We start from the raw sequence: 19,851 nt of genomic DNA, 5'->3' as shown, positions 1-19,851 counted from the left end.
AGCAAGTGAGGGGGAAAGGGGCTTGTCTTGCTGTTGTTCTCTTGATATTGCTGCTGTTACTGCTTGTGTTGTCCTGTATTGTGTGTCATGTTGAGCATGTTATGTTGGTGTCAGAATGTGTGGCAACACTTGTGGGCTGGTCCCAGCATACCCTTGGGTGTGTTGATTGGAAGTGACACATTTTAATGTACATGTACATTATTTCAATGTACATGTGATAAATAATCTACCATTTAAAAGATTAAGAAGTGAAGAGTAAATTCTGTGTTTATGGAGCTAATTGAAGAGGCGAAAAAATACAAGAGAAGATAACGCCATGCATTTTGCAAATGTGCAGATGAAACTAATCTGCTCATGTACGTCAAAGTCACAAGGAAAGTGCTAGCAATGTTGGGGCTATTTCTTCCAATGGTGCACCTAAATTCTACCAAAACAGCACAGAATTTCTAGAGGACCTCAAATAAACTCTGATTACCACTAGGAGAACTGAGAGCTGGATGGATTTAGTTGAATTTATGTCACTAGTGCAAATTATTCTAATTGCAATTCTTTTGGGCTGGTAATTCAGGTAGGAAGGACCTCTAATATATTGACTTGATTTAAGATCCAACCTTAGAGACTGATAAAGATAACAATAAAGATATGCTACCCCTAAAGATTTTTTAATTCTATCTTGGCAGAATGTTGTGCATCTCTGAAAAGGGTTACACAGCTCTTAGACACCAATCACACTGGTTCAGAACTTCATGCTCAAAAGTAAAGACAGAAAATGCCAGAACTACTCAGTAGGTCGGACAGCATCTGTGGAGAGAAAAACAGAGTTAATATTTCAGGACTGTTAAAAGTTAGAAATGAATAAAATTTTTAAATTGCAAAGAGGAGAAACAATAGCAGAAGTTTGGGATAGAGTGTAGATGAGAAGTTGAATGATAAAATTAAATATAGAAAATGCTCAACAGGTCAAGCAGCACCTGTGGAGAGCTGAAACAAAGCTTCAGACCTGAAGAGTTTCAAATTGTAGAGATGGGAAAAGGGACTGTGTGTGACAGGTGGAGATTAACAGGGATTTGAATGATATGAGTGATAATCTATCTGAAGAAGGTGTAAGCAGAGGAAGATGATTGAAAACCAAAGTAGAAAAAGAAAAAGCAATGCCAAAGCCATCCAATACAAAATCTTAAAAATGCAAAACACTGCAGATTTGGGAAATCTAAAATGAAAGCTGGAAATACTTAGCATGTTAGGCACCATCTGTAGAGAGAAAAGCATCTCAATTCTCCACAGATGGTGTTACTTCAAAGATTCTACATTTTAATTTCAGATTGCCAGCACCTGCAACTGTCTACTTCCCAATAGCTCAAGAACAGTTGTACATTTAGCATTTGACACCATTCATTCTTAATTTCACAAACAGCAAAATTACATTCACAAACATAATTAATGTGTATTTTCTTTTAGTCATCTTTTCTCCACCAGATTCACCCTAATTGGCCATTGCTATTTCCTTGTTTTTTTTTCTTTATCCACTTCTTTCATTTGACAGGTGAAACAAATCAAATTTTCAAACAATGTACAGCAATCTGAAGGGCAATGGAAATCCATTTCAAGTAGTCCAGGACAAGATGCACATTACAGCATTTTCGGATTATATTTACAATCATGATTAATAAATAATTTGCTCCAAAACATCTCCCAGATGTCCAAAAACACCTCCCAGATGTCAATCACATTTGCCCAAATGGACATGGTAAACCATTTATTAGAAAATGCAATAGTGGTTGATTTTCAATTAAATATTTATTTCCAAGGGCTGCATTCAAATGATTGAGAAGATTTTTTTAAAAAGTAATTCACATTTATTAATTCAAAAATAAAATGTATCATATAAGTATTTGACTAATTAGTGCACAAGACTGTTCAAGAAAATAAGTCCTGTTTCACATGTCTAAAATAAACTAAACCCAAGCATAAAACTTGAACAGCAATGGTCCAGATACATCTACGTAAGTAAAAATCCATTGAATAGAGGCCTCAAAGATTCATGTGACTGAGACATAGGAGCCAAATCCTTTTACAAGTAAAACTGTAAGGCCTAATCTGTTTGGGATGCCTCCAAACTGCTTTAGTGGTCAAGTTTCCAGCTATATCTGTTGACAGTCTATTCCTATCATATCACCCTGATTCTTATTCCAAAACATCAGACTTAAGCTCAATAAGGCTATAAATACATTCTTAAAGGATGGTTTTCACCTTACCAGAAGCTTGCCGTGGGTATTGTGTTTATTAGACTGGGCTGACAATATCTTGCAGAGCAACACATCAGACTGGATATGAAAATTTGGGGTCCTTCCACTCCCCAAGATTTCTAATGACATCTGTCCCAGATGTGTAAAGTTACCATAAAGTACATCAAGAGTTTAGCTTTATGTTCTTTACCTCAAATATAAAATAAAAGGAAAGGTACGTCGCATCCGAAGTTTCTCCGGTTAGCGGACGATTTCCCTCCACGCCTCTCTGACGTAGTGGGGAACTGCGTACGAGGCAAGTTACAGCAGTGGTTTGTCATTGCCTTCTGCCGGGTGAGTTTCCAAAGAGTTTCACCAGCTCATAACCCACCACGGATGGAAAGCGTGCAGGGGAGCCGGCTAGATTCGAACTCGGGACCTTTCACCCCACTACGCCACCAGCTGGGTCGAAATATAAAATATTCAATCAAAATTTGGTTTAAAATATATTTATTTTTCTTAATATAACCCTGTCCCAAAAATTCACCTTCAATCTTAGCAGCCTACTTTAATTAAACCTCCAAGTTGATCACAGAACATTACAGACTAAGCCCTCCTGGAGGAAGGGTCAGTAAAACAAAGTAAGTTTTTTTTTCTTTCAAAGTTAATCAGGCAATAATTAAATCTGTCAATTTTAATGTGATACTGGAAGAATAAAAAGCAGACAAAGTGAAATTTACTTCCCTAGAAAAATCGTGCATTTAAATCAGAATTTCTTACCTGTTGTACTCTTTCCAATTTTTTCATATGGCCTTTCTCTGGATCAAAAAGATCCAGAAACAATTTTAATTGCTCTGTTTTGTCAATGGGCATGTTATTAATATACCTTATTTTGTTTCCTCCTTTGAATTTTTTTTTGTTTGCCAGCCCAGTCTTTTATACCATGTTGGTGGAAAATGTACTTTAATGTATCATGAGAATTTCCAACTAAACCTTCCTGTTGTTCTACTTTGAAGAATACCAGTTCAGTACAGAGTCAACTAAATTTTTATAGATCCTATCACAATATATGAATTAAAAAACACTGCAAGGCAGCAAAATAATAAAAACAAGATGATCTATGAAATTATCAGAAATGCTGAATGCTCGACTGACCTCATCTCAAACCTAGAAGATTGTTACATCTTTTGAAATGTGCTGTCTTGCATTAATCTACATGGTATTCAGAAGTGAGAATTGTGGTAGCAGTTTAATTGCATACCCAGGCACTGTATATTTTTGTAATTTGTTACCCCATCAGAAGTAATACTATTTATTTTGTAAAGATGGACATGTGCTATTAAGAATCACATGTCTTTAACTAAAGTGCTATCATTCTGCATAACTTCACTGCTGTTGCAGGAGAACAGTAGATTATGGAAAATATATCTAGATTAGTACACCACAATAATAACTTTGTTATTTGACATGCATGTGATAAACTAAACTCTGTCTCTTCGACACTAATTGTGATCTCTGTTTGCATTTAAAAACGATTTGCCTTGCAGGCTAAAAGATGAGTTCTTCACAAAATGTGGTCTTGTGTTGCACTATTACATAGGCAGTTTGAACAGATGCCACATGAAGGCATTTGTAGATCTGAAGCAGACAGTGACTGTCTCTGAACAAGTGCTGAGTCTTCTTGCAGAAGCAAGCTGTTTGCAGTTATACAGCTACTTCTTGGGCCGTTCCAAGATGTTTAAGAACTTTCCTCTTGTCATTTCTCGTGCTGGAAAACAAAATATGGTAGAATATAATAACATATGGACTGATTTGTGTAAAAACATCTTGTCTGTCAGTCACCTGAGAAGACAATGTGGTTGTTTGGTGGTTACAGCAAGAAATTAAAGAATATACATCATTATCTGTGAAATTGAACTGCATAAATCTGATGACCTGCTAGGTCAGTGGTCCCCAACCATCAGGCCGCGAGGAAACAATATGATTTGGCAATATGAAACGATATAAGTCAGCTGCACCTTTCCTCATTCCCTGTCACGCACTGTTGAACTTGAACACCCACACCCCCCCCCCCCACCCGTCAGCTGGTCCGCAAGAATATCGTCAATATTAAACCGGTCCACCGTGCAAAAAAGGTTGGGGACCCGTCTAGGTACCTCATGAGGAAGTTAGCCACATCCTCACAAACCTATCTAATACAAATAGCCTGGCAGGAGGGACCATCACCTGATCAAAAAAGTTTCATCTTTACAGTAAAGAATTCTTCATCGCATTCTATTCTAAATGGAACAAAAGATCTAGCAACCCAGAACATTAATACAGGAGTTATTCAGGGAAGTGTTCTTGGCCTATGTATTTTTAGCTATCCTTTCCATAAGTCAAGATACATATTATTCTCTGAAAATCTTACAGTGCTTGACATATTTCAAATACCTCTAATAACTTATACTCTACAGGAAGACTCAAATAAGATTTTGGTTCTTGACCAGTTCAAGCCAGAGATTTTGACCATCCCCACTAAGAAAAAACTCCAATCTTCTTCTAATCAGCAGTAAAACTACCACTGCCATGCCCCCAGCAGCAATATATTGTAGGTGATGAGTGAAAAACAGCTTAATTTCAGAGTAAAAGTGTAGATATTCCGCAATGAATAGATTATCAATTCCATTTCTCAAACTTTCTTCTACAGGACTCATCTGCACCATAATAGTGTTCTGACCATTTGTGTGGGAAGATGAAAGATCTATCTCATTTACCTGTGCTACACTTCTTCAGTAACTTTTACATTTTACTTTATTGTTTTACTTTACTCTAGCTCAATGCACGGTGCAATGATTTGACCTGTATAATTCAGATCAACAGAAGGATCTTTGAGTCCACATCCATAGATCCCTCAAAGTTGCTGCACAAGTTGATAGGGTGGTTAAGAAGGAGTAGGGTGTGTTGGCCTTCATTAGTCAGAGGACTGAGTTCGAGAGCCATGAGGTAATGTTGCAGCTCTATAAAACACTGGTTGGACCCCACTTGAAATATGTTCAGCTCTGGTCACCTCGTTATACAAAGGATGGACAAGTTTTTAGAGAAGGTGCAGAGGAGATTTACTAGGATGCTGCCTGGACTTGAGGGTATGTCTTATGAGGATAGCTTGAGTGAGATAGGACTTTCCTCTTTCGAGCAAAGAAAGATGAAAGGTGACTTGACAGAGATATACAAGATGATAAGAGGCATAGATCAAGTGGATAGCCAGAGACTTTTTCCCAGGGCAGAAATGGCTAATACCAGGGGATATAATTTTAAGGAGATTGGAGGAAAGAATTTTTTTTTATACACGAAGTTGAATGGTGGTGGTAGAGGTAAATATGTAAGGAGCATTTAATTGCCTCTTAGATAGACAAATTAATAGGAGTGAACTGAAGAGCTATGTAGGAGGGAAGGGTTAGACAGATCTTAGAGTAGGTTAAAAGATCAGCACAAGATTGTGGGCTGAAGGTCCGTACTGTGCTGTAGTGTTCTATGTTCTAAATAGTACAGATTTCTGTATTGCTGAACAGTGTGAGTACACAATGTGGGTATGTATGTTTCTACATACTTGTGATAAATAAATGAGTTGAAACAGTATGCAAGACAAGTTTTCTACTATATCTTGGTACATGTGACAATAATAAACCAATACCAAAGCAAAGATTCAATTGTTTTTCTTGTTGACTGCTTAGTGCCCTGCTGATGCCTACAATGATACAGCATGGCTATAGTTTCTGCTATGTGCACGGTTATTTTGCCACCATCTTTTTGCCACAAGCCTCAATGAATGAGAGGGGTGCATGTTAGCTAGCAAGTCCACACTCCTAAAAAAAATTCTCCAAGATATTGCAATGTCAAAAGATTAGCAATCCTGAAATTCTTCTAGACATCACCTGCGCTCAGAGGAATGAGTGGCGAATAACAAAGAGAAATCCTTGCAGCTCCTGTCTATTTTGGGATAATTATCATCTGTATTGCTAGAATTCTCCCTAAATGAATTCAGAAAATGAAAGGGCTAATTTTCAAATGCAGAACACTCACCAATTTCTCCCTCCATGTCTTGAAATGAAATCAAAAATGCTTTGTTCATAAATCTGCAATTATAAATTTAGACTTTCTAACACTGGAACTTCTTGCATTCAGACTGACAGCAAAGTAGAATTAGTGTCTGAACTCTCAGAGTGAACTTACTGGTTAACGTGAACTCCTCTCAACGGGAGGAGAGTGGCTAAAAAATGGTGTCAAAATATCTTTGTCACCACTAAATTGATTGAACTGTTAGAAGTGAAGGCACGAAGTATACAATATTCCAGCACATAGATCATTTAGATCTTCATATCTCTATCAATTCTTTGAAGGAGCTGTTCAAATATTAACATACCAGTCACAGAACATTATAATGCCACTACATCACATCTGCTGCTTCACATCTTTAGTGATCTGGTTCGATCCTGACCTGTGGTGCTGTTTGTGTGGAGTTTGCAGACTGTCCCAGTGTGCTTCTTCCCATGTTCCAAAGAAATGTGTGTTGGTCATTTAACTGTCCATTGTAAATTGTCCCAAGGATAGGTGTGTGGTATAATCTGGGGAGAGTTGATGAGAAGATGGATGAATAAAATGAGATTAGTGTGAATGGTTACTTAATGGCAGAAATGGATTCAGTGGGCTGAAGAGCCTGTGTGTGCTGTATGACTATGAAAATACCAGATGTAATCTGTTACTTTCCTGTTTGAACCCAACACATGAACTCTTCCCTTCAACCACCCAAAAAAAGGCATCACATTGCTATTTTCTTCATCTTGCAATCACTAGAGTCATCCAGGATGATCTCCCAAGGGGTTGTCTATTGCTGGGTCCTCAAGAAGAGGAGGTGTTGATCCAGCATCCACACATTCTGGTGCAGTATTCGCACAAGTGGTGGCGGTTGTGGTTAGTGGATGAGACATTTGGTTGTTCAGTCTCCCTTTTCGCAGCTGCTGTTTGTTCTCTGCGGCACAGTGGAAGTCACTTTAATGTAACATAGCCCCCTCTTGAACAGATTTCCTCCAGGTGTATCCATTGAGTACAATGTCTTCCTAGTTTTTAGAGGTAATATTTAATTTCTTCAAGATGATTTTGAATCCATCTTTGAAGCATTTCCATTGCCCACCAGGGGATCGCTGACCTTCCTTCAACTGGGAGTAAAAGATCTACTGGGGCAGAGGTGTTGACATGACCCATCCATTGGGGTTGGTGTTACTTTATCATGGTGGAGATGCTGTTTATGTTGGCTTCCTCCAGAATGCTGGTGTTAGTACATCTGTCCTTCTAGCTGATCCTCAAAATCTTTCAAAGGGGTCTTTGGTGATATTATTCAAGGGCTTTCAGATATATACTGTAGGTGGTGTATGGTTCAACTCCATTCAGAGGAAGGACAACTGCTCTAAAGACCATTGCACTACTCAGGACATGGTTGATCTGAGTCGATATCTGCTTTTGAGGAGAGAATGCGGCCAAGGGAAAGTAGTCCACATTTTCAAGGGCGATATCATCAACTTTTATGGAGGACTGGATAAATGGCTGGTTGGGTGGTGATTGATATAGTACCTATGTCTTGTTTATATTCAAACAAGACCCTATGTTTTATATGCATTGGCAGAGACATTCAGGATACATTGGAGTTCTTCAGAGTGTGGTACAAAGACAGTGTCATCTGTATACTGAAGCTCCATGATAGTGGTGATGCTGACTTAGTTCTTGGCCTTGAACCAGTTGAGGTTGAAAAGCCTGCTGTCCATTCTATACACAATTGAGATTCCCTGTGTCATGGCCAACGAGGTGAATGATGGCAGCAATAAAAATGCCAGATAAGGTGGGCACAATGATACAGCCCTGTTTAACCAATCTTGATAGTGAAGGGTTCTGGTTCAGTGCCACTATTACTGAGTACTATGGCTGACATGCCATCAGGCAGTAGCCTCAGTATTCATAAGTACTTGTCAGGACAGTCATGTGCTGACAGCATACGCCTGAAAGCTTGGCACTCTACTGCATCAAATGGCTTTGTCAAACCTATGAAAGCCAAATACAAAGATTGCCTTTGTTCACAGTAATTTCCTGCAATTAGCATGCTGCAAAGATCATGTCTATAGTACCTCTAGATGAGCAGAAACCACACTGTGATTCAGGAAGTACTTCTTCAGCTAGTGGAAGGAGTCAGTTGACCAGGATACATGCAAGCACTATGCCTGTTGTTCACAAGAGGAAAATGCCTCTAATTGTCACAATCGGCCTCATCTCCCTGTTTGAACCCAACCTGTGAACTCTTCCCTTCACCCACCCAAAAAGGCATCTCTGCTCTTTTACCAACCACTCAATGCCACGGTTCTTTGGTAATCTTGAACTATATTATTTCGCTTAGTTCATATGGGATTTTCATCATGTTCAGTAACATCTAACACAGAACAATATACCAAAGAATAAACAAAAGGAAAATCATTTCAGAAACATAGAAAACCTACAGCACAATACAGACCCTTCTGCCCACAATGTCCTCTATTTTTCTAAGTTCCATGTAACTATCCAGGAGTCTCTTAAAAGACCCTATTGTGTCCACCTCCACCACCATTGCTGGCAGCCCATTCCACACACTCACCACTCTTTACATAAAAAACTTACCCCTGACATCTCCTCTGTACCTACTTCCAAGCACCTTAAAAAACTGTGCCCTCTCAAGACAGCCATTTCAGCCCTGGGGAAAAAGCTGTCTTCAGACTATCCACACAATCATCTTATACACCTCTATCAGGTCACCTTTCATCCTCCATCACTCCAAGGAGAAAAGGCTGAGTTCACTCAGCCTTTTCTCATAAGGCGTGCTCCCCTATCCAAGCAACATCCTTGTAAATCTCCTCTGCCCTTTCTATAGTTTCCATATCCTTCCTGTAGTGAGGTGACCAGAACTGAACACAGTACTCCAGGTGGGGTCTGACCAGGGTCCTATATAGCTGTAACATTACCTCTTGATTCAAACTCAATCCCACGGTTGATGAAGGCCAATGCACCATATGCCTCCTTAACCACAGAGTCAACCTGCGCAGCAGCTTTGAGTGTCCTATGGACTCAGACCCCAAGATCCTTCTGATCCTCCACACTGCCAAGAGTCTTACCATTAACACTATATTCTGCCATCATATTTGACCCACCAAAATGAACCATCTCACACTTATCCAGGTTGAACTCCATCTGCCACCTCTCAACCCAGCTTTGTATCCATTGATGTCCTGCTGTAACCTCTGACAGCCCTCCACACTATCCACAACACCCCGACCTTTGTGACATCAGCAAATTTACTAACCCATCCCTCCACGTCCTCATCCAGGTCATTTATAAAAATCACGAAGAGAAGGGGTCCCAGAACAGATCCCTGAGGCACACCGCTGGTGACCGACCTCCATGCAGAATATGACCTGTCTACAACCACTCTTTGCCTTCTGTGGGCAAGCCAATTCTGGATCCACAAAGCAAGGTCCCCTTGGATCCCATGCCTCCTTACTTTCTCAGTAAGTTTTGCATGGGGTACCTTATCAAATGCCTTGCTGAAACCCATGTACACTACATCAACTGCTCTAGCTGCATCAACATGTTTGGTCATATCCTCAAAAAATTATTTTATTTTCTCTAGAAATGCAGCAAATTAACAGGCTCTTCCAGCCCAATGGACCCGTGCCACTAAATTACACCCATGTGACCAATTAACCTACTAACCGGTATGTCTTTGGATTGTGGGAGGAAACCCACGCAGTCACAGGAGAGAATGTACAAACACCTTACAGGAAATGAATCTGGGTGGCTGATGCTATACTAACCCCTATGCTTTCGTGCCACCACTAAAACAAAAACTTGAGGTTATTAGTGTTTTTATCAATCTATGTAACACCTACAATAGAGAGTAGACCATGAAAAGGCTGGAATTGTGTTTCGTTTCACAGCACTGATATATATGTCACTTTCATAAAGAAGAGAATTAATCAAATGTCTTTCTTGAGAGAACATACTAATTTAACTAGAGATAGCAAAGTAAGTGATTTTATTGTGGCCTTACTATTTCGGAGTTTATACTTTAATTCTGTATGACCATTTGAGTTGAGAGGTTATTGACAGGCAGCTTTCAAGTCCCCAGCATGAAGAGGAAAAGGTCAGCTTGTTTTCCAATCAGCTGTCAAGTGTTAGTCAATAACCAGATTCTTGCCACTGGCACCTGTCAGCAAACATGGAGGGCACTGTGTTGTACCTGTCAATAACTGACAACATCAATTGCATTGGCGTGGAGTTTCCTCAGTGGTAGAACAGTTACAGTAGCCCTTGCAAACACTTTGATTCACAGCACACTGAAGTTTTCCAAGGCAAAGGCATTCAAGAGATAAATAAAAATATGTGGGGGCAAAACAGAAATAAAACAGTGTAGAATATAAACTCAGTGGTCACTTTATTAGATACCTCATGTCCATATAGAGGGGCCACTGAGTGTATGTTTGTGGTCTTCTGCCCATCTACCTCAAGGTTCAGCGTGTTGTGTGTTCAGAGATGCTCTTCTCTACACCATTGTTGTTATGAGTGGTTATTCAAGTTACTGTCATCTAGAACCAGTCTGGCCTTTCTCCTTTGACCTCTCTCATTAACAAGGAGTTTTCACCCACAGAACTGTCACTCACTGGATATTTTGCTTTTTGCACCATTCTCTGTAAATTCTGGAGAATGTTGTGCGAAAATCCCAGGAATTTCAGCAGTTTCTGCGATACTCCATCGCATCCACGATCAAGGTCATTTAGATCACATTTCTTCCCCATGTTGCTGTTTGGTCTGAACAACTGAACCTCTTGAGCATGTTTATGCATTGAGTTGCTGCCACACGATTGCCTAGTCAGATATTTGCGTTAGGGTGTAGAGGTGCATCTAATGAATTTAGTTTTACTGTTACAGAGAAAGTGGAGTACAGATAGACAAATAAAGTACAAGGGCCATGATGAGTTAGATTAAGACAGTAAGATCAGTGAAGTTGTACACAGTGTGGAGGGTAGTCTTAAGTTACAAGGTGATATCGATGTGATGGTGAAATAGACTGAGAAATTACAGGTGATGCATTTTGGGAATACTAACAAGACAAAGGCATGTACCGTGAATGGCAAAGCCTTAGAGAGAATCAAGAAACAAAGGGACTTTAGAGTACAAATCTATAAATTCTTGAATTTGGCAGAGCCGGTAGATAACACAGTTAGGAAGGCATAAGGGAGGCTGGCCTTCATTAGTTGGGGCAGTGAATATAAAAGGTATGGAAGTCATGCTCCAAATTTATAAAACATTGGTCAGACTTCAGCTGGAGTAATGCATGTGATTCCAGTCACCAAGGGATAGGAAAGATGAGATTGCATTGCAGAGTATACAAAGGAAATTCACCAGGATGTTGCCTGGGATGGAGCAATTTACTAATGAGGAGAAACTGGAGAGACTAAATCAGTTTTCCAAAGAGCAGGGATAATAAATTGAGGAGTAAAGACAGGGTACATTTTTGGTAAGTTTTGCTCTTATCTAAAACTAGAGGACAGAGATTTAGATAAAGGATAATAGATTATGAGCCATAATTCCTTTCACTCAGAGGACGGCTAGTACCTTGAATCCACCGCCAGAGTGTGGTGAAAGCAGAATTGCTGACAGCATTTAAGAGTGTGTAATGAATATTTGAATCACCTAGGTATTGAAGGTTACAGACCAAGACCGTAAATGGGATTAATAAGAATTGGGTTGCCCTACAGAAGACAGCATGAACTTAACAGAGTGAATGGTCTCTTTTTCTATCAAGATGATTTGAGGCACAGATAAACATTTATTGCATACCATGTCTCTGATGGGCTAAAGTGAAACAATGAGCAGATGACTGCGGCCTCTGTTTGTAACCTATTGCTTTTGGTAGGCTCTTTGATTTTTTTTTTTGCTCATCACATCAAAAATCAAAATCTATTACTCATTCCAGTTCTGCAACAGTCTCATGTCCTTTGGACTGGCCCTTTAATCTGTCCGAAAATGAAATCCCTAACTTCTAAGGCTTCTCATCCTGCGAATCCACTTGAACCCTTGACCTAAAAAAAAGAGATTCCACAAATGTTAGAAATCCAGAGTTACACACCCAAAATGCTGGAGGAATTCAGCAGGTTAGGCAGAGTCTATGGAGAGGAATAAACAACCAATGTTCGGGCTGAAATATCAATTCATCAGGACAGGAGAGGAAGGTGGAAGAAGCCAGAATAAGGTGGAGGAGGGGAAGGAGTACAAGGTGGCAGGTGATAGGTAAAGCCAGGTACAGCCAGGTAAGGTGGAAAGTAGGTGGGTGGGTTGAAGTGAAAAGCTGGGAGATGATCCTCTTACTGCCCCATACTGCCTGCAAACAGCTCTTATTATTAAATCACTGATCAGTATTCTTTCCTATTTCCTAGTCCCGCTATCTCTATTACTCTACTCGTTCCGATGTGAAGTGCTTTGTGCATTTTATGTTATGGATGCCACAATAAACATACAGTAGATTATATTAGACCAGACTGTCCTAATGTAGGAAAATATTTAATTGAAAAGTAGTGACTACTGCTACACATCATGAAGGACAGACAAAGGCTGCCAATAAACAGTGTTATTATACAGTGTGGCAACAGCATTGATCACTGCATCGTTAGGTGGAACTAGACTACAAAAAAACATAGACTTTTCTCAGCATCAATAATTCAGAAATTTCCTGGCGAGTCCTCCTCATTGGTGCTACAACTTTGACAGAAACTTCAGATAAATGAATGAATTAGGTTTCTACTGACCTTCCAAAGATATTACATCTGACTGGAATGCATGAACCTCACAGAATGTCAACGTTTGTGATATGGAACAGAAGTAAAAAGATATCAGTTTATTTTAAATAGAGCTATCAAATATTAATCTCCATGAAGCAGTGCTTAACAGACATTGAGATCCAGCAGCAAATGACATGACTATTGCTCTCTACATCTGTCTCCAAGAGTGTAGCTGCAGCATCAATGTATTAAAGTTTAGTTTTGTGTGTGATTATATAAAATAAATCAAACTCTAATCTCTCTACTTGCCCAGATGAGTGAAGCTCCAATACTCAAGATCAACACTATTCAGGAGAAAATATTTGAATGGCACCATATTAGCTACCATAAAAATTTACTCCTTCCATTACAGTGCACCAGGTCTATAACGTGCACTATCTAGATGTACTGCAATAAATTACCAAGTACCTTCCAAACCTCTAATCCCTACCACACAGAAGAGAGCCGAAGCGTAATTGTTTCTTACAGATGTTCCCTTTCACAAACTCTTACACAGGAGGTAGAAGCTCACCACTATCTTCTTAAAGGCTATTAGATGTGGCCACCATGTTAAACAACTTCTGCCAGTGAGCACATTGTAAAAATAAATAACAATGTGAAAATATTAAAGATAGAATAGGACTTTTTGAAGGACAAAGTCATATTTCCATTCAGTGCCATGCCAGATTTACACAATGGTTAGTAAGTGCGAAGATTTTGCATTTGTATTAGGATGGTGGATAAAGATGCAACAATAGCCTGCAAAAGGGAAATGGAATAAATGCAAAAGGAAAAATGAAGATCAAAGAAAGAGTAGAAAGCAGGAGATTAAACAAAAATAGAACATTATGGTAGAAAACAAAAAAGAATGGCAAGAAACAAACGATGGATCTGAAGCTGTAAACAGAGGCCGACAATTGCTACTACAGTTGCTTGATTAAGGAATGTTCATGTAACAGAATATTATGCAGCAACTTCAGGTGGATTTATGAAACAAAACAAAAAATGCTGGAAACACTCAGCAGGATAGGTAACATCTATAGAAAGACAAAATTAATGTTTTAAGACCAAAATATCTAATGAACAAGTTGTGTCAAGAGGCCAGTATTCATGCCGTATTCTTGGATGAACTGTTTCTATTTTCCTTCAGATTTAGGATATACAGCTTGACTTGGGATATACAGCTTGACATTGCTGCCCTCAGCCAAGTAGTGGATAGTGATATTATGTTGAGACTGATGACAACCTACCAAAATATTGGCAACCATAAAATCATACTTTGGCTTGGAGCCAACACTCAAGCAGACAAAGGAAATGGAAAATAAAAGTTCAGTAAAATAAAATAGTAAAACAATTAAGCCATTAGTTAGGAATGTACTGATTACATGTAAACAGTCAGTATTAAAGTTATTTAATAATGTTGTTAATTATCAACACTTCCTTACAGATTTGTTTCTTTTTAAATTTGTGCAGTGCTGTACTTTGCTTTAAGATAACTAAGAGCAATGTTAAATCATTTTGGCTAGATAGAAAAACAGGATTAACTTCACTGTAACCCAAATTGATTTTTTATCATTTGAATCCAGAGATTAGATTGCAGCCTCAAACTAACAGTTTGGTATCTGCTTTTAATAATACATATGACCCCATTTTATTTATGAGTTTCTTGTTTCCATTTTAGAGTTAGTCCAATCAATTTTGTTCTCTAGTGCAAATTATTTGTCTCGTTATAACTTGTACACAAAGGAAGAATTAAACATCTTTTGCAATCAATAAAAGAGCATTGGCCATTTCACCTGTAGTTCAGTATTAGGACTGTTTGCCAAGGCATGGAATTACAAAACGGTACAATCCCCCCTATGCAAAGCAGGTACATTGAGTGTTAAGGTATTTCAAGCACATGATGCAGTGACTGAGAAAGCGAAGAGTAACAGATTTAAAAGCTGAAATCTCCACATAGTGACCTCCATCTCTTGAAATATGGTTATGGAAATAATAGCAACTGGAACTTTAGAGCAGGGTTTCCCAACCTTATTTAAAGCCATGGACCAATACCATAAAGCAAGGGGTCCGCAGAGCCCAGTTTGGGAACCCTGCTTTGGAGGGATACCAAGCTAAATGCAGCCAAATGAGACTAGCATCAACGGGCATCTTGGTCGGCATGTATGAGCTAGTCTGAAGGATCCTTTGTGTGCCCTATTACTTGATAGCATTAGGAAAGGTGAAATCCTAGGCCAAGAGAGTTCATGCCACATGAACACTGACTCCTCAAACTTCCGCTAATGCCCCACCTCCCCCTCGTACCCTATCCATTATTTATTTATATACACACATTCTTTTCCTCTCTCTTTTTCTCCCTCTGTCCCTCTGACTATACCCCTTGCCCATCCTCTGGGCTTTTTTTCCCCCTCCCCCTTTTATTTCTCCTTGGGCCTCCTGTCCCATGATCCTCTCATATCCCTTTTCCCAATCAACTGTCCAGCTCTTGGCTCCATCCCTCCCCCTCCTGTCTTCTCCTATCATTTCAGATCTCCCCCTCCCCCTCTCAAATCTCTTACTAGCTCTTCTAACTATTTAGCAGTTACATTTCAAACCTCATCACCAAGATAACAGAACTTTAACACATGTAAACAACTAATTGAAAGCAGACAAGGTCGTGGCCTGGATAAATTCATCTTTTATAATTATTTATTGGAGTTCATGAACTAGTTCATGGACGTTGTAAGAGGTACTTCTGTAACTGCTTGCTGTGCTTTTTAAAAAGTGTAAGTGGTCAGTTCTATATTTAAAATAATAATGGTGCAGGGTAAATTGTAATTAATATATTTTTGTAAATGAATAGCATTACCTACACCGGTTGGCACATTGCAACATATCATATTACGGAAATAGATCTCTGCTAATTATAATGCTCCTGATATTCTGGTCAATGGTGAAGTAACTGCTCAGCAATACTCTCAAATAAGTGTCCTGTGGGGATTGACCCCTCCCTCCTGTGGATTTCCAAGTTCCCCAATGTTAATTACAGCACAAGTGTCAATTCTAGAGCATCTCTGGCGCCCTGCAATAGTAAGCTAACAAACAGGGGGCAATCATAGTGGAAAATTCTTTGCAGGGTTTAGATTTCCAACATCTGCAATTTTTAATTTTCAGTAAAAAGCACAATTTGTAACTATGTTTTTTAAACACTTCAAAAATACATGGAAAGAAGGTTAACATAGAAAATAAAGTATTATACACTCTTTAGAATAATAATCATAAAAAGTACAGAGGACCTCCATTTGTGAGGGTGAAACATAGATGTTGTGTTCTAGCTGTTGATTCGCAAGCCAGGGCAATACGACATTGGAAGAAAGCTGTTGACAATGCAGCAGGCTAACCCTCTCCACGTAGCTGATGAATCCAAAGGAAAGGCAGAGACCAAAACAGTTTGACACCAGTGGTGTCACAAGAGTTGCCAGACAGTGTTGAACTCAATGTTGGACTGTCTTAGGGACTGCATCTCCAGATTTTTCCACATGGTTTACTCCCAAAGTCTGGCCCATGAGTGGGTATAGCTGCAAGGTAGTACATTTTGAGGATTACGCCAAAAGAGGCTGCAAAACAGAATGTCCAACGGAGGTGCAGGACTTAAATTAACGTACATTCCCAAGTTTCATATTTCGGTATTTCAAAGGATAACGTTGTTTTCACAATGTAATGTGGCTATGCTGCTAGTTATGCCATTCACACAACAGCAATGTACTGTCCCAGTTTGCTTTAATAGCACTGTATTCATCTCTCACCTCTGTCAAATCCCTCCACCAATTCTGCAACCATCAAGGGAATTAATTCACACTACTGATTATTCGACCACGGTTCAATTAGGCTGGAAATTCACTAACAGCATTTTATAGGAGGGCTCTACAATGGGTACTTAAAACTGCCCGATGCATCACCAGCACCAGTCTACCCACTGGACAAAGGCCAGCAATATCATGAAGGATCGCACCCACCTTGCTTATGGACTGGTTGTACCATTTCCATCAGAGAAGAGGTTACACAGTATCCATGCCAGCACCACTAGACTCAAAGACAGCTTTCTCCCCAAACCCATCAAGCTGATCCACACCTTCACCCATTAACCCACCCATCTAATACCACCATTATGTCATACACATCACCTTATGAACATACTTCGCTTTACGTACATAAAATCAGTCTGTACATATAACATTTGTGTTTTATAGAATTGCTTTTAGACTTTTGTTTTTTTTTTGTGTCCTCTATGCTTATGATGTTTTTAAGCTGCATCGGATTCAGAGTAACAATCATTTTGCTCTCCTTTATACTCATGCACTACTGAATGACAATAAACAATCTTGAATTTGAGAAAACACAGAGCACTGGAATAAAAACAGAAAATAACAATGCATTGTTTTCTGTGCATTCATTTAATCTCAGAACCTGATGACATCAGATGAACACAAACAAATGTCTGCAGTGGAAATCAGTTATCTTGCATAAAATAGTCTGGGTTATGGTTTCCTTTCCTGAAACGTGTCCATAAAGTGGATTTCCCCAAAATAAGAATGTGAAATCTTTAGACTCAAAAGCCCTTAAGAACTGACTTGCAAGGAGTAGACTAGGGAAGGGAGGTATAGATGATAGTTGTTACCAGTGAGTGAACTGTGAGAAATGTTTGCCTGAATGCAGTCTAAGAGGGAGTGACTTGGAGAGTTAACCTACTAATCAGAGAGAAAGCCATCAGCAGTTTAATGAAAGAATATGTATTAACGAGGGGCGGCTCAGGGATCATAATGTTTGATCCTACCCAAAGGAAAGTTTGGAAAGGACATTGGCTTTAACAAAGGCTGATCTCTGCATTGTTTACTGGTGGGGGATTTGAGTACTATACCCAAGAACAGACTCCAAGAGAATATTCATCAGGTTGAATTTCTGTCACCTAGTTCTTCCACAACCTGGTGAGGGCCTGTATTATTTCAATTTTAATATTGTTCCCAACACTGGTTAATTAGAAACTATAAGCCATATGATTTATGAAATAGTTTAAAAAGTTCAAACATTGGACATTTTTATACTTAAGTGAATTTACCTTTTGGTAATTAAAACTTGAATTGAAGTTGTAGCCAAATTTTTTTTTCCCCCACATAAATACTTTTGCTTTTGTATTAATTTCTGGGTACGCTTTACTCACATACCATCTGCCATCCATTATAATTACACAGTACTACATAATGTAGTATCAGTGGTTTATTGTTCAATATTTTAAACCATCCTTAATTTTTGTTTCATATTCTGCTTACTTTAAGCTAACAGTTGCATGCCAAAAATGTCTTCCAGCATCTATTTCAGTCTTATTTTAAAATTAAGTACTGGAGGCAGCTTTTAAAAGCCAAAGAAATCAAGCCATGCTAAGAAATAAGGTACTTAATTATGATTCAGTTGAGAGGAGCTAAATTGACTAATAGCAATCCAAAAATCATTATGAATACATCACCTTGGGGTGTCCATCACTAGGTTAAACATGATGCTAATTGGAAATGGGCTGATTAATAGCCCTCTGTCCTGTCTATTCAAATAACACTTAACAAAATAATCAGTGGTGGCTGGCCACCAATTTCCCTAAAAGGAATTAAGCCATCAGAATTAACTGATAGGAAACAAATGAAGATGACCTGTAATTACTAAACTGGTGAAGTAATTATCATATTATAGAAAATTATTCTTGATGAAAATCTTGTAAAACTGTGTCTCTAAGTCCGTTTCTTTTCAATTTCAGGCCCTTCATTTGTAACTCAGAAACACTTTTTTCTTTCATTTTAATTATTTGCCCAGAGACTCTGGAGGTATTTGCTGTCTGTGGTACTATAATTTAAAATGCAACTTGGTCAACAAACCTCTCCCTATTTTTGTTTGAAATTTAAACAAATTACAGATGCATGAGAGGGTTCAGTGGGTTACAACAACCAAGTGCATTCCCCTTACCATGACATAGGCAATCATTTTTGTAGCTTAGGATTGATTTTATGGGTGTATTGGATTTTTTTTAAGAAAAGGAAAACAACTTACACTTAATAGCATTATCTACATGATAAACATCCAAGTGAGCTTTTATAAGATTTCAGATAAAACGGAAGTGGATGTCAGTTGAAAGCTGAGTTTTATGGGGAGGCATTTTAAGAATGTCCCATGGCAGAGGTGTGGCAACTGACAACTCATTCACTGAGAATGGATGGGAAGGAAAGGAAACAGAGGAAATCAAAGATGAATCAGAAAAAAACAAGTGATGGAACTTTGATACCAGATATTTGAGAATCTGCTGGGGAGGTGGAAGCCAGGTTTTTGTAGGCTGGACTCCAGAGGCCTGTCCTGGGGTATGTGTGTTAACACTTGGGGTGCCCCGTGGACACCAGAGCAAGGAGGCCTACAAACCTGACTCAGTTACACCAGTTCTGTCTGGAGGAATTGAACAAAATTCCAGCAACTTGCTGTGAGAAGCTTGTGGAAGGCTACCCAAAACTTTTGACCCAAGTTAAACAATTTAAAGGCAATGCTACCAAATACTAATAAAGTGTATGTAAACTTCTGACCAACTGGGAAAGTGATGAAAGAAATAAAAGCTGAAACAAATCATTCTCTCTACTATTATTCTGACATTTCACATTCTTAAAATAAAGTAGTGATCCTAACTGACCCAAGACAGGGAACGTTTTCTAGGATTAAATGTCAGGAATTGTGAAAAACTGAGTTTA

The 19,851-nt window shown here is 38.9% G+C and overlaps 1 protein-coding gene across 2 annotated transcripts in view; it reads right to left on the bottom strand.

Moving 5' to 3' along the window:
- Positions 1 to 1,336: 1,336 nt before the first annotated feature.
- The window catches only part of lin52 (lin-52 DREAM MuvB core complex component), a 94,467-nt gene continuing 75,952 nt past the window's right edge, over positions 1,337 to 19,851 (bottom strand). The window contains exon 6 of one of the 2 annotated variants that reach the window (XM_072273696.1): positions 1,337 to 3,993. In XM_072273696.1, coding sequence (XP_072129797.1) covers positions 3,938 to 3,993 — 56 coding nt within the window. In that variant the 3' untranslated portion in view covers positions 1,337 to 3,937. Of the gene's footprint in view, positions 3,994 to 6,721; positions 6,830 to 19,851 lie in introns of those variants that run through there. The other variant, XM_072273716.1, reaches the window with a different exon arrangement.

The sequence above is a fragment of the Mobula birostris genome, chromosome 1, assembly GCF_030028105.1.
Source record: "Mobula birostris isolate sMobBir1 chromosome 1, sMobBir1.hap1, whole genome shotgun sequence".
Classification (NCBI taxonomy): domain Eukaryota; kingdom Metazoa; phylum Chordata; class Chondrichthyes; order Myliobatiformes; family Myliobatidae; genus Mobula; species Mobula birostris.
Note: the sequence above shows the minus strand (reverse complement) of the source record. Positions and strands in the feature narration are given on the sequence as shown.